This window comes from Scyliorhinus torazame, chromosome 29 (genome assembly GCF_047496885.1).
Source record: "Scyliorhinus torazame isolate Kashiwa2021f chromosome 29, sScyTor2.1, whole genome shotgun sequence".
In the NCBI taxonomy this organism is placed as follows: Eukaryota; Metazoa; Chordata; class Chondrichthyes; order Carcharhiniformes; family Scyliorhinidae; genus Scyliorhinus; species Scyliorhinus torazame.
The window spans coordinates 10,122,923-10,135,550 of NC_092735.1; the positions used below are offsets into that span (position 1 = coordinate 10,122,923).

Here is a 12,628-nt window from a genome sequence, read left to right on the forward strand (position 1 = left end):
GTCTGCTTTAAAAGCCAGCGATTTAGCCCAGTGTGCTAAACCAGCCCCTGGGGCAGATCATGAGGGGCATGGACAGGGTGGACAGGGAGCAGCTGTTCCCCTTAGTTGAAGGGTCAGTTACGAGGGGGACACAAGTTCAAGGTGAGGGGAAGAGGTTAACCCACCTCCTCCCAGTGTCCCAGCTGTCCCCGATTTATGTGTTCAAATACCCATCACCTGTTTCCCTTAACAATGCAACTGACATTGCCAAACGTTAATTAATTGATTTATAAGACAGTATGGACTCCATGCACTCAGACCAATTATCTCACTAACATCATGACCATTTTTTTCCCAATCCTTTCTCCCCCCCTGCATTATTTTCCTTATAGTTCAAGGGAAATCAACAACTCATTACAGGGATTAACCAGTACAAGCTACCCTTCAGTACAGAGGCCATTCAGCACATCATGCCTGTGCCGACCATCAAGCACCTATCTATTCTAATCCCATTCTCCAGCACCTGGTCCGGTCCATGGCCTTGTGTGCTGTGGCGTTTCGCTCATCTAAATACTTCTTAAATGTTGCCCAGATTCCCGCCTCCACCACCCTTTCAGGCAGCGACTTCCAGATTCCCCCAAATCCCCTCAATCTCCTGCCCCTGACCGTAAATCTAGGCCCCCTGGTTATTGAGCCCTCCGCTCAGGGGAAAACATTCTTCCTCTCCACCCTATCTATGCCCCTCATAATTTTGTACACCTCAATCAGGTTCCCCCTCAGCCTTCGCTGCTCGAAGGAAAACACCCCCAGCCTAACCAGCCTCTCTTCAGAGCTGAAACGCTCCAGCCCAGGAAACATCCTGGTGAATCTCCTCTGCACCCTTTCCAGTGTTATCACATCTTTCCTATAGTGTGGAGACCAGAACTGCACACAATACTCTAGCTGTGGCCGAACAGGTGTTTTATGCAGCTCCATCATAACCCTCCTGCTTTTATGTTCTATGTCTTGGCTAATAAAGGCAAGTATCCCATATGCCTTCTTAACCACCTTCTCTACCTGTCCTGCTGCCTTCAGGGATCTTTGGGCATGCATCCAAGGCCCCTCTGGTCCTCTGTACTTCCTACCGTTCATTGTATACTCCCTTGCCTCATTAGGCCTCTCAAAATGTATCACCTCACACTATTCATGGTTAAATTCCATTTGCCACTGTTCTGCCAATCTGACCAGCCCGTCTATATCATCCTGTAATCTACGACTTTCCTCCTTGCTACTTATCACACCACCAATTTTCATGTCATCTGCGAATTTACTGATCATACCCTCACATTCATGTCTAGATCATTCACGTACACTACCAACAGCAAGGGACCCTGCACTGATCCCTGTGGTACACCCCTGGACACAGGCTTCCAGTCAGAAAAACAACCTTCAACCATTACCTTCTGCCTCTAAGACAATTTTGGATCCAATTTGCCCAATTGCCCTGGATCCCATGGGCCCTTACCTTCTTGACCAGTCTCCCGTGCGAGACCTTGTCAAAAGCCTTACTGAAGTCCATGTAGACTACATCAACTGCACTGTCCTCATCTACACACCTAGTCATCGCCTCGAAAAAAAATCTAATTTGTTGACATGATCTCCCTGACAAAGCCATGCTGACGATCCTTGATTAATCCTCATCTCTCCAAGTGGAGATTAATTCTGTTCCTCAGAATCTTTACCAAAAATGTCCCTACCACTGATGTTAGACTCACTGGCCTGTAATTATCTGGTTTTCCCCACTTCCCTTCCTCTGGCACCTCTCCTGCGGCCAGAGAGGATTTGAAAATTCATTTCAGAGCCCCTGCAATCTCCTCCTCTGCCTCCTCCCACTCAATGCTAATCACAGTCCCCCTCCCTGGTTTCTAGACCTACATCATCCTTCTTCATAGTGAGCACAGATGCAAAATACTCATTCAATACCTCGCCTATGTCTTTCGGCTCCAGACACATGTTTCCACTTTGGACCTTAATGGACCCAACTCTCTCCCTGGTTAGCCTGTTTCCCCTAATAAACTTATAAAACACCTTGGGATATTCCTTTATTTTGCCCGCCAGTGTTTTTGTCCCCTCTTCACTCTCCTAACTTCTTTTTTGTTTGCCTCTTTATACTTTCTGTACTCCTCTAGGGTATATGGTGTTTTGAACCCCCCGAATTTGCCACAAGCCTTCCTTTTTTCCCCGTATCCATTTCTGTATGTCCCTTGATATCCGGGGTCTCTGGACTTGTCAGTCCCATCCTTTACCGTTTATGGGAACATGTTGATATTGTACTCTATTTCCTTTTTGAATGACCCCCGCCCCCCACTGCTCTGATATGGATCTTCCTTCAAATAGCTGCTCACAGTCCACTTTGGCCAGATCCAGTCTTATACTACTAAAACTGGCCTTTCCCCGGATCAGCAACCCTATTTCTGGTCCATCTTTGCTCTTCTCCATAACTACCTTAAATCTTACCGAGTTGTGATCACTATCACCGCAATGCTCCCCACTGACTTCTCTACCACCTGCTCAGCTTCATTCCCTAAAATTAGGTCAAGTACCTCCCCCTCTCTTGTAGGATTTTCTATGTGCTGGCTCAAAGAGCTGTCCTGGACGCACTTTCAGAATTCCGCCCCCCTAAGCCTTTCATACTTTACCCATCCCAATTAATAATGGGGAAGTTGAAATCCCCTGCTATTATTACCCTATTATTTTTACATCTCTCTTAAGATTTGTCTCCATATCTACTCTTCTTTCTCTCCCTAATTGTTTGGGGGCAACGTGATTGTCCCCTTTTTGTTTTTAAATACCTCACCCGCCTGGCCATGAGTCCATTCCAATGTTGCACATTGGTAGAGGCGAATCCTGCCCCCTTGTGATGTCAGCACCAAGGAGAGGGACATGACGGATGTTGAGGTTAGGGATGGATGTTGAAATACTCGAGGTCAAGTCAGCATAAGGAAGGGAGAAGTTTTTGGTATTCTAAAAGGCATTAAGGTGGACAAGTCCCCAAGTCTGGATGGGATCTATCCCAGGTTACTGAGGGAAGTGAGGGACGAAATAGCTGGGGCCTTAACAGATATCTTTGCAGCATCCTTGAGCACGGGTGAGGTCCCGGAGGACTGGAGAATTGCTAATGTTGTCCCTTTGTTTAAGAAGGGTAGCAGGGATAATCCAGGGAATTATAGACCTGTGAGCTTGACGTCTGTGGTAGGCAAACTGTTGGAGAAGATACTGAGGGATAGGATCTATTCACATTTGGAAGAAAATAAACTTATCAGTGATAGGCGGCATGGTTTTGTGCATGTCTTACAAACCTAATAGAATTCTTTGAGGAAGTGACAAAGTTAATTGATGAGGGAAGGGCTGAAGATGGCATATATATGGGCTTCAGTAAGGCGTTTGATAAGTTTCCCATGGCAGGTTGATGGAAAAAGTGAAGTCGTATGGGGTTCAGGGTGTACTAGCTAGATGGATAAAGAACTGGCTGGGCAACAGGAGACAGAGAGTAGTGGTGGAAGGGAGTGTCTCAAAATGGAGAAAGGTGACTAGTGGTGCTCCACAGGGATCCGTGTTCGGACCACTGTTATTTGTGATATACATAAATGATCTGGACGAAGGTATAGGTGGTCTGATTAGCAAGTTTGCAGATGATACTAACATTGGTGGAGTTGCAGATAGCGAGGAGGACTGTCAGAGAATACAGCAAAATATAGGTAGATTGGAGAGTTGGGCAGAGAAATGGCAGATGGAGTTCAATCCAGGCAAATGTGAGGTGATGCATTTTGGAAGATCTAATTCAAGAGCGGACTATACGATCAATGGAAGAGTCCTGGGGAAAATTGATGTACAGAGAGATCTGGGAGTTCAGGTCCATTGTACCCTGAAGGTGGCAACGCAGGTCGATAAGAGTGGTCAAGAAGGCATACAGCATGCTTGCCTTCATCGGACGGAGTATTGAGTACAAGAGTCAGCAGGTCATGTTACAGTTGTATAGGACTTTGGTTAGGCCACATTTGGAATACTGCGTGCAGTTCTGGTCGGCACATTACCAGAAGGATGTGGATGCTTTAGAGAGGGTGCAGAGGAGGTTCACCAGGATGTTGCCTGGTATGGAGGGTGCTAGCTATGAAGAAAGGTTGAGTAGATTAGGATTGTTTTCATTGGAAAGACGGAGGTTATGGGGGGACCTGATTGAGGTCTACAAAATTATGAGAGGTATGGACAGGGTGGATAGCAACAAGCTTTTTCCAAGAGTGGGGGTGTCAATTACAAGGGGTCACGATTTCAAGGTGAGAGGGGGAAAGTTTAAGGGAGATGTGCGTGGAAAGTTTTTTACGCAGAGGGTGGCGGGTGCCTGGAACGCTTTGCCAGCGGAGGTGGTAGAGGCGGGCACGATAGCATCATTCAAGATGCATCTAGACAGATATATGAACGGGCGGGGAACAGAGGGAAGTAGATCCTTGGAAAATAGGCGACAGGTTTAGATAAAGGATCTGGATTGGCACAGGCTGGGAGGACCGAAGGGCCTGTTCCTGTGCTGTAATTTTCTTTGTTCTTTGTTCCCTCCCCATCCTAAATCAGACTTGCTGAAGCTAATTCTGGAGCTCTTGCTTCCACCCAAAGAATCATCAGCCCAATTTGTAACAAAGCCTGATTAACCATCACAAATAAGACCTCCGTTTTTACCAAGTACTTGGAACACAAACAGGCTGTGCGCACCAACAGGTACATATGCTGGTGTTTATGCTCCACATAAACCACCTCCCACCTGTCTTCATCCAACCCCATCAATATATCCTTCTGTTCCTTTCTTTCTCATGTACTTATGAAGCTTCCCCTGAAATGTACATATACATATGTTATTCACCTCAAACAATTCATGGGGTAGCAAGGTCGACCTTCTCACCATTCTCTGGGTAAAGAACTTCCTCCTGAATTTTCTATTGTGGCTCTTAATTCTGATCTTGCCTGCAGGCGGGAGTATCTTCCCCAACTATACCTTATCAAACCCTCCCATAACCTCGATGGCCTCAAATCAGCGCACTCCTCAGTTTTCTCTGCATTCAGAATTCTAGCAACTACAGCGGTTTGACCCTCTCGTACCCCACCGTCCAGCCTGTACTGACCCTGCCCCATCCCGGAGAATGCTGCAGCACCAGGAATAGGCCATTCAAACATAATTGCTCTCAAAAGTACCTCCAAGCCATCAAAAGACCCCGCCAATTCACCTCAGATCAAGAAACCCATAACCAAGAAAGAGTTTGGCGGACTTTGAAGGGGAGGGAAACTGGGATAATTCTCCTTTAAGCGGAGAAGATTATGGGGAGGTGTGTTCAAAATTCAAAGAAGTAAAAAATTTTGCTAAGACTGCAAGAGAAAAAAAATTTCCATTTGGGGTAACCAGAGACCAGTTAGGGCAACTGGCAAAAGAATCTGAAGCGGCGACAAGACTCCTCCAAGTAGAAACATCTTCCCTACGGCTATCTGATCAAACCCTTTGGTAATTTGAAAGATGCCTATTAGGTGACCTTTCAGTCTTCTCTTCACTCGAGTAAGGAGCCTCACTCAGCCTGTTCAACCTTTCCAGGCAGTTTATAACCTCTCTGCTCTGGTGTCAGACATGTAGCTATTTTCTGCACCGTCTCCAGTGCCCCCACTTGTACCCAAAGGAGGGAAATCACAAAGAGAAACAAAAATGGGAAAAAATAACTTCAGCAAATACCTCCATAGTAGAATTCTTCGCCTGTTAAATGGTGCAGTTTCTTTTTTTTCTTATGATAATCGGCAGCCAACAGGAAACATTCAGCCTCCTTAAAATAAAACAGCAAAGCTAGGATTTAAGTTCAGAACTTTGTGGGAATTAAACACAAAAGCAAGTACATTTAATAGCGAGGAGCAGGGCATATGTTAATCCATGCAAGTCGAGGCTAAATGGACAATTAAGAGATGAGCAACAAAATCATGTCCTTATGTTTTGGGCATGCCCGAAGCTTAAGGGATTCTGGCAGGGTTTTGCAGATGTCATGTCCACGGTACTAAAAACAAGGGTGGTGCCGAGTCCAGAGGTGGCGATTTTTGGAGTGTCGGAAGATCCGGGAGTCCAGGCTGACGTCTTGGCCTTTGCCTCCCTGGTAGCCCGGAGACGGATATTGCTAGTGTGGAGGCGCTCGAGGCCCCCGAAATCTGAGACCCGAGTTAGCGGCATGGCTGGGTTTCTCAATCTTGAGAAAATCAATTTTGCCCTAAGAGGGTCAATGCTAGGGTTCGTTCGGAGGTGGCAGCCGTTTGTCGACTTCTTCGGGGAAAATTAACTGTCTGCAGAGGCAAAATTTTTTTAAGGGTGGTGGGGAAATTAGGCTATTTTCTGTTTAGGGTAGGAGGGACTTGTTAGGGATGGAGATGATTTATGCAATATGTTTACATTTGGATTTGCATTGTTTACTGTTGTTGTTACTGTTATTATTTTTAAATTATAAATACCTTAATAAAATGTTTTTTAAAAAAGAGATGAGCAACAAGTTTTTTGATTAGGACCAAACCGGAGAATGGGTGGTGTGGTGCATTATAACTCTAGTCTTTCCTCTCTGTTGTCTGGGCCCTCAATAATTGGGGTGAATATTTCCTGACGTTGATCGCTAAGGAATCCCAAGGAAAATGAGCTTGGATCGTTACACCCAAATTCCCAGCAGTCTACAGCACAAACCTGCCCTCAAAATTCCACCGTTTCCAGGTGGACCCTGGCAAAGGAGAAGGAGCAGCACCTTTTGAGAAAGGGAGCAACTCGCTCGTCAGTCGTGGACACATGCTTGCCCCTTGCAGCTTGTGGAAACGTCTTCAGGGGAAGTGAGCATCCTCCAGGGGGCTTTGAGAAGGCTTGCGGTCAACGTAAAAGATTGCAAATGCAAACGGTCAAACTTCCTGTGACGTTATTGGCACTTGCAGAGATCTCTGGGTTACAGCGGTAATAATATTGAAGCCATGATGTGGCGATGCCGGCGTTGGACTGGGGTGAGCTCAGTAAGAAGTCTCACAACACCAGATCAAATTCCAACAGGTTTGTTTCAAATCACTAGCTTTCGGAGGGCAGCTCCTTCATCAGGTGAATCCTCAGGTGAATAATAATGAAGGAACAGATCCATTTCAAATTAGAATACACTCCTGCTGTCCATCAGTCATCGGAGCAATGTAATTTTGCCGGGTAACTTTACATTTCACGCATTATTCAGGAAAATCTTCCATCACCTGATTCCAGGATGTTGAAGGCAATGGTCCCAACCGCACTGCTCCATGTGGAAGTGAACAATTCGTAGAGGTAATCTGCGATCCACGATGATGCAACCACTGTGGTATGGGACAAGCTTGACGGTTTTTTCATGCCCGCCAATTTCAGGTGCCAGTTTCATACCATTGTCCCAATTAAGTCAAGCAGCTGGCAACATGATATTCAACAAGGAATTGGTTTGATTAACTTACCCTCACAGTAAGCAATGCAAGTTAAGACACTGATGCAAGTAACCTGGCTCCCTGCTTATTAGTGATGGCTTAGAAAGGAGCGTTCACTGTTGCTGTCGCATTTGGGTACCACAGGATGCGGCTTACAGTCAATTGACCAAGAGATTCCCCCCAACAGACGAGCTCCCGATCTTAGTGCGCCTCTGAGGCAAAGTCTTGGGCCTCCATCAAGAGCTGGTTACCCCAGAGAAACTAAAACAGCTCAAATGGAGAGAATTTTTAAAAATGGTATTTTAAAAAAAACGTAAAACCAAGAAGGTTGAACAAAAAAATAAGATTTTGTATTGATGGTTGAAACAACAGCTTTGGATAGGATGCCATGAGGGCACAAGTTAATGCCCGTGCTTGTGAGGGGCATCTCCACGTGCATGGAAAGTCCTTTTTGGAAATAACACAAGAGGGTGTTGTGGATGAACAATGGCAGTGAGGTCATGTAGATGAATGGATTGAGAGAGGGTGTTTGTGAAAAACGGATCTCATTGTGGATTGCAACCATGTTGGTAGATCCATGAAGAGGGAAATAGTCGCCCACTTTTTCGAATTCCTTTTTAAGCTATGGTTCCACCGGCAGCACACACTCTCCACTATTCCCAGACCAGTCATGTCTGTGCCTCAACAATGGACGAGCAGCAGACTGGTTTGACTCCAGCACGCCGTGTTTCTCAACCTCTCTCCACATCAGTGCAGTTCCAGCTTGGCAAGGCTGGGTATCGTTCAGAAGGGGGGACCCGGGCTGATTTGCCTCCTTGAACGCCAATTAATTGCAGTGCCTCCCTACCCGCAGCTTGCCCGAGGTCAGATCACTCAGAACAGGCCTGCGATCATACCCTCGCATCAGAAACTGAGCAAGGCATTAGAGGATCGGGACCGTTTTCAGTATCATTAGTGAAAGGAATGCCAAGATAAGAGAAGCTCCTGCTATGAAGTTAGCTTTCACACACCTGCAATGGAGACCACAGTATTTTTGCCATCCTTTACGATGCACTTCACCTTCTGGCAGCAATGTGACGATGGGTTGCAACAGAAATGTTACAGATGGGGTTGAAAGAGAAGGGTGGTGAGAGGTAGGTGTCCATAAAGGCAGGCTTTACAGGCCGAAACTGCATATTGGCTGATGGAAAGGTTGAATTGTCCACAGTATTCCACTGTTTAATCATGTTTGCCAAAGTTGAGAAAAATACGATTCAACAACAATTGGTTAGGTACCACCCGAACCCAACTGCGGCGGCACAAAGCATGACGGTTTGATAAATGCTTTTCGGCAAAGGCTGGTGACCAGCTGGTTATGTGTAATCAGGTAAGTCCGTCGCGGTCAGTCAGACCACTCGTGGTTTCCCTGCTCTGTGCTGGCACGTACTGCGAGCAAAATCGAAACAAGCACAACTGGATGTTGCTCAGCTTCCCCCTGCCTGAACCATAGCCCCTGAATCTGGAGCCCCTCCGGTCACTCTCTCTCTTGGTTGGAAGAGGATGCGAGATGGGGGCGGCTGCACGCAGGGCCAGCAAAAAACAGCAAGGTTTAGAAAACAAAAACACAAACAACGGCCCTCACCTTCGCTTTCTTTTTGGCTGTCTTTCGGACTTCTGCATCTATTTCCTCCTCTTCTCTCAGCAAATCTTTATACGAGCGCTTCTTCTCTCGTTGGCTTCTGCCTGCTGCCAGACCCACCTCTTCAATTCCGCTTTCACCCACTACACAATCTGCAACAGCAGTAAAGGGCTCACAAATCATCTATTTATATTTTAAATGTGAATATATATTTACCCCTCCAGTTTTTTTGGGGGGAGGGGGTAGGAGAGGGAAGGAACGTGGGGGGAGGGGAAGGTGCCTCATTGCACTGATACAGTTTCTCCTTCATCTTCAGGGTGCAATGGTCTGGACCTCGCGCTCCTCCCCAGCCACCATCATTGCGATGCCCTGTAGGAGTTGCGTTTCAGCAAGGCTGGGTTATTTCTATCGGGTGCGTCCCCCAGTGCAGAGGGGGCAATCCACACAATAGGGCCCAGCTGAGAATTGATGGACGCCCCCCCCCCCCCCACCCTATCTCGTCAACAGAGCAGGTGAGTCTGTTCAATTATCGTCTCGTCTTCTGCGCCATCCAAAGCCATTTACCGACCGAGAGAAGGCCTGATAACAGCCCTCTCCCTGTGACGCTCTGGATCCAGCCATTACAGTGTAATAGAGCACCACAGTGTGAGCTGCCCTAAGGAAGCCTTGCCTCTGCTTGCTGCCTCATGCACCTGACATGATCGCAGGTGTACCCTGATATCTTGCGCCTCTCCAAGGCTCAATTCAGTTCAATGTACTGAGCAATCATACTGTATAGACGAGTGTAAATGCCAAGTCGATACAACCACACAGCTGTGTGCTTCGGCCGTTCACCACGATAATCTTTTTGTGCATGCGTGTCGAGGTTCCTCAAGGTAAGTGACGACAGTGATGGAACGCAGCCCATTCTTCCAGAGTGACAGCATCGCACTCTCATCAGCCACCAGACAGACCGGCAGTGACAGCCAGCAGCCAATGCACTAAAACCTCAACAACATTCTTCAACTCAATGCCCAGAAAAATCACCTCTGAACGCACGAGGCTCAAACTTTTAATTTCACACCAGCATGAAGTAAAATTTGGGCAGATGGGGAATGGGAGAATAGTTGCGGCAGAGGAGGAGGCCATTCGGCCCATCGTGTCCATGCCAGCTCTCAGTAAGAGTAACTTGGCGAGTCGCACTCCCCTTCTTCCCTGGAGACCGGCAATCATTCCAACCCCCCTCCCCCCCCATTCGAAAGCCATGATTGAACCTGCCTCCGCCGCAGGTGGAGAGCAGGCAATTGTGCTGTGGACTCAAGTGAAAGTTGTATTAAAACAAGTGAAACTCGAAATGTTTTTGACAACCATGAGAAAAGTCCTTTTATAAAAGCAAATTACTGCAGATGCTGGAATCTGAAACGAAAGAGAAAATGCTGGAAAATCTCAGCAAGTCTGGCAGCATCTGTAGGGAGAGAAAAGAGCTAACGCTTCGAGTCCGATGACTCTTTGTCAAAGTCCTTTTGGCTATCTAACCGGGTTGAATCTGAACGCAGATTTGCGAGGTCTTCTTAACAGCCCACTGAACTCCTGTAACAAGTAACAAGTCAAACACGTTAAAGCTTGCACCCATTTTTCTCAGAGATATTTTCCGAGCATTTTGCAAAAAGTGCAGGGATGTTTTGGCAAATCTGGAAGCCGTTCCAGTTGCCGAACGGATTGTTGCTGCAGATCAGCATGATCCGACAGAACGGCGAACAAGCTCATGGGGCTGAATAGTCTGTTCAGAACGTCCCAAAGCGTCAGAGAGTCGGACTCTGCTGCAGAACAGCCAAATGAAAATCCCTATGGTGACTAATATTTGTATTCCGGCTTCCCTTGGAAAATGAGCATCACACTCCTGGTTGGGTTCCAGCTCAAGCATGATTCTTAGAGGGGTCAAGCAAACCGAGCTGCAATATGGAGCTCCATGAACATCCCTGGAGGGTGCTACGACCATCTCAGGAGCCTTCCTTTACACTGAAGACGAAGAAGTGCAAAAGGAGACTGAAAACAAATATTAACTGCAGCGGGGCAGAAAATAATTGGAAACAATGCATTTATTCGGATTTTGAAAAATACAAATCAAACACACCAATATAATGATTCAAGGACCTTTCGTGAATATATATTTGTCTTCAGAGGTAAGAAACATCAATGCTGATGAACACAAGTTCCAGCCCCCACCACCACTTGCTACGCCTTCACTATCAACATCAAGCATTCCCAGGACAGGTACAGTGCCGAGCTGATGCAGAATAAAGTATCCTCTACAAGGCAGAAGAGGACGTCCTAAACGACCATCAACAAGCTCTACATCCCCCAACTTGCCTTGTGCTGGCAACAGAGACCCACAAGGCGAGGGAGCTTCGCTGCTGCCAACGGGGGGGTGGGGGGGTCGATTCTGCTTACAGCCAGTGCCGGCTGGTGGGAACGTAAACAGGAGGCGTGACAAGGAAGCTGGCACGGCATTGCTCTCGGGGAATCAAAGCGGCAAACGAAAGGCACCTCAAGATCACTTATAAATTGTGGGCCCATCTGTGTGAACTGAAGGAAAGTCTTGTGCTGTAAACTTACACATGAGGGATGGGGAGGGGGATTTAAAATTTAGATAATTCCTGGAGGCAGCTACCACGAATTTTCATTCATTCATTCTGATGTGAATTGGAACCCAGTCCCAGGAGATAAAAGATCAATGTTCTAAGCCACCATGCACCATTAACCATTTAAACGTCCATATTAACCATGTGCTTTCAATACAAATGTATTTGTGCCCACAGCGAGGACTGCAGCATTAGTTTGATGTCCCATCACACACTGTATATATTTTTTTTCCAATTAAGGGGCAATTTAGCATGGCCAATCCACCTACCGTGGACAGTCTTTCGGTTGTGGAGGTGAAACCCAGGCAGACACGATGAGAATGTGCAAGCTCCACACGGACAGTGACCCGGGGCCGGGATCGAACCCGGGTCCGCAGCGCAGTGAGGCAGCAGTGCTAACCACTGCGCCACCGTGTCACCCTACACTGTATATATTCTAAATAAAATGATCTTACTGCGCTGTAATTAAACTCCATTCAGTTACACGTAGAAGATAAAGATTCCTGCTAAAAAAACAGATATAGAATATAACTCCATCTGAATCACTCAACAAATTGTACTTTTATTGTGCCTTTAACAAAATTCGACACTAAGCCATGTAAGACGATATGAAAAAAGATAACCACAACCTTGGTCAAAGAGGTAGGATTTTAAGGAGCTTCTTGGAGGAGTAGAGGGAAGCAAGAGGCAGACAGGTTTAGGGAGGGAATTCCAGAGCCTAGTGGCCAGGCAGCTGGGGGGCATGGTCGCCAATGGCAGAACAAAAAAATTTGGGGGTGACTGAAAACTCTACCAATTGGCCCACTGCGCAACGGCTGACATTTGTGAAAGAAAATGGAGCCCCTTTGCCCGTGCAACCCTGTATAGTGCAGCTAGTTCCACTTCAATACTGCGAGCTAGCGTACTGATGCCAACGACTGATACAAACCTGCAAAGGGAGGAG

The 12,628-nt window shown here is 46.8% G+C and overlaps 1 protein-coding gene across 3 annotated transcripts in view; it reads right to left on the reverse strand.

Moving 5' to 3' along the window:
• The window catches only part of hmgxb4a (HMG box domain containing 4a), a 63,467-nt gene that overhangs the window by 41,374 nt on the left and 9,465 nt on the right, over positions 1–12,628 (reverse strand). For 2 of the 3 annotated variants that reach the window (XM_072492038.1, XM_072492041.1), the window contains exons 3-4: positions 9,068–9,216; positions 5,726–5,813 (exon numbers count right to left, since the gene is read on the reverse strand). In XM_072492038.1, the coding sequence (XP_072348139.1) occupies positions 5,726–5,813; positions 9,068–9,216 (237 nt within the window). The remainder of the gene's footprint in view (positions 1–5,725; positions 5,814–9,067; positions 9,217–12,628) is intronic. The other variant, XM_072492039.1, reaches the window with a different exon arrangement.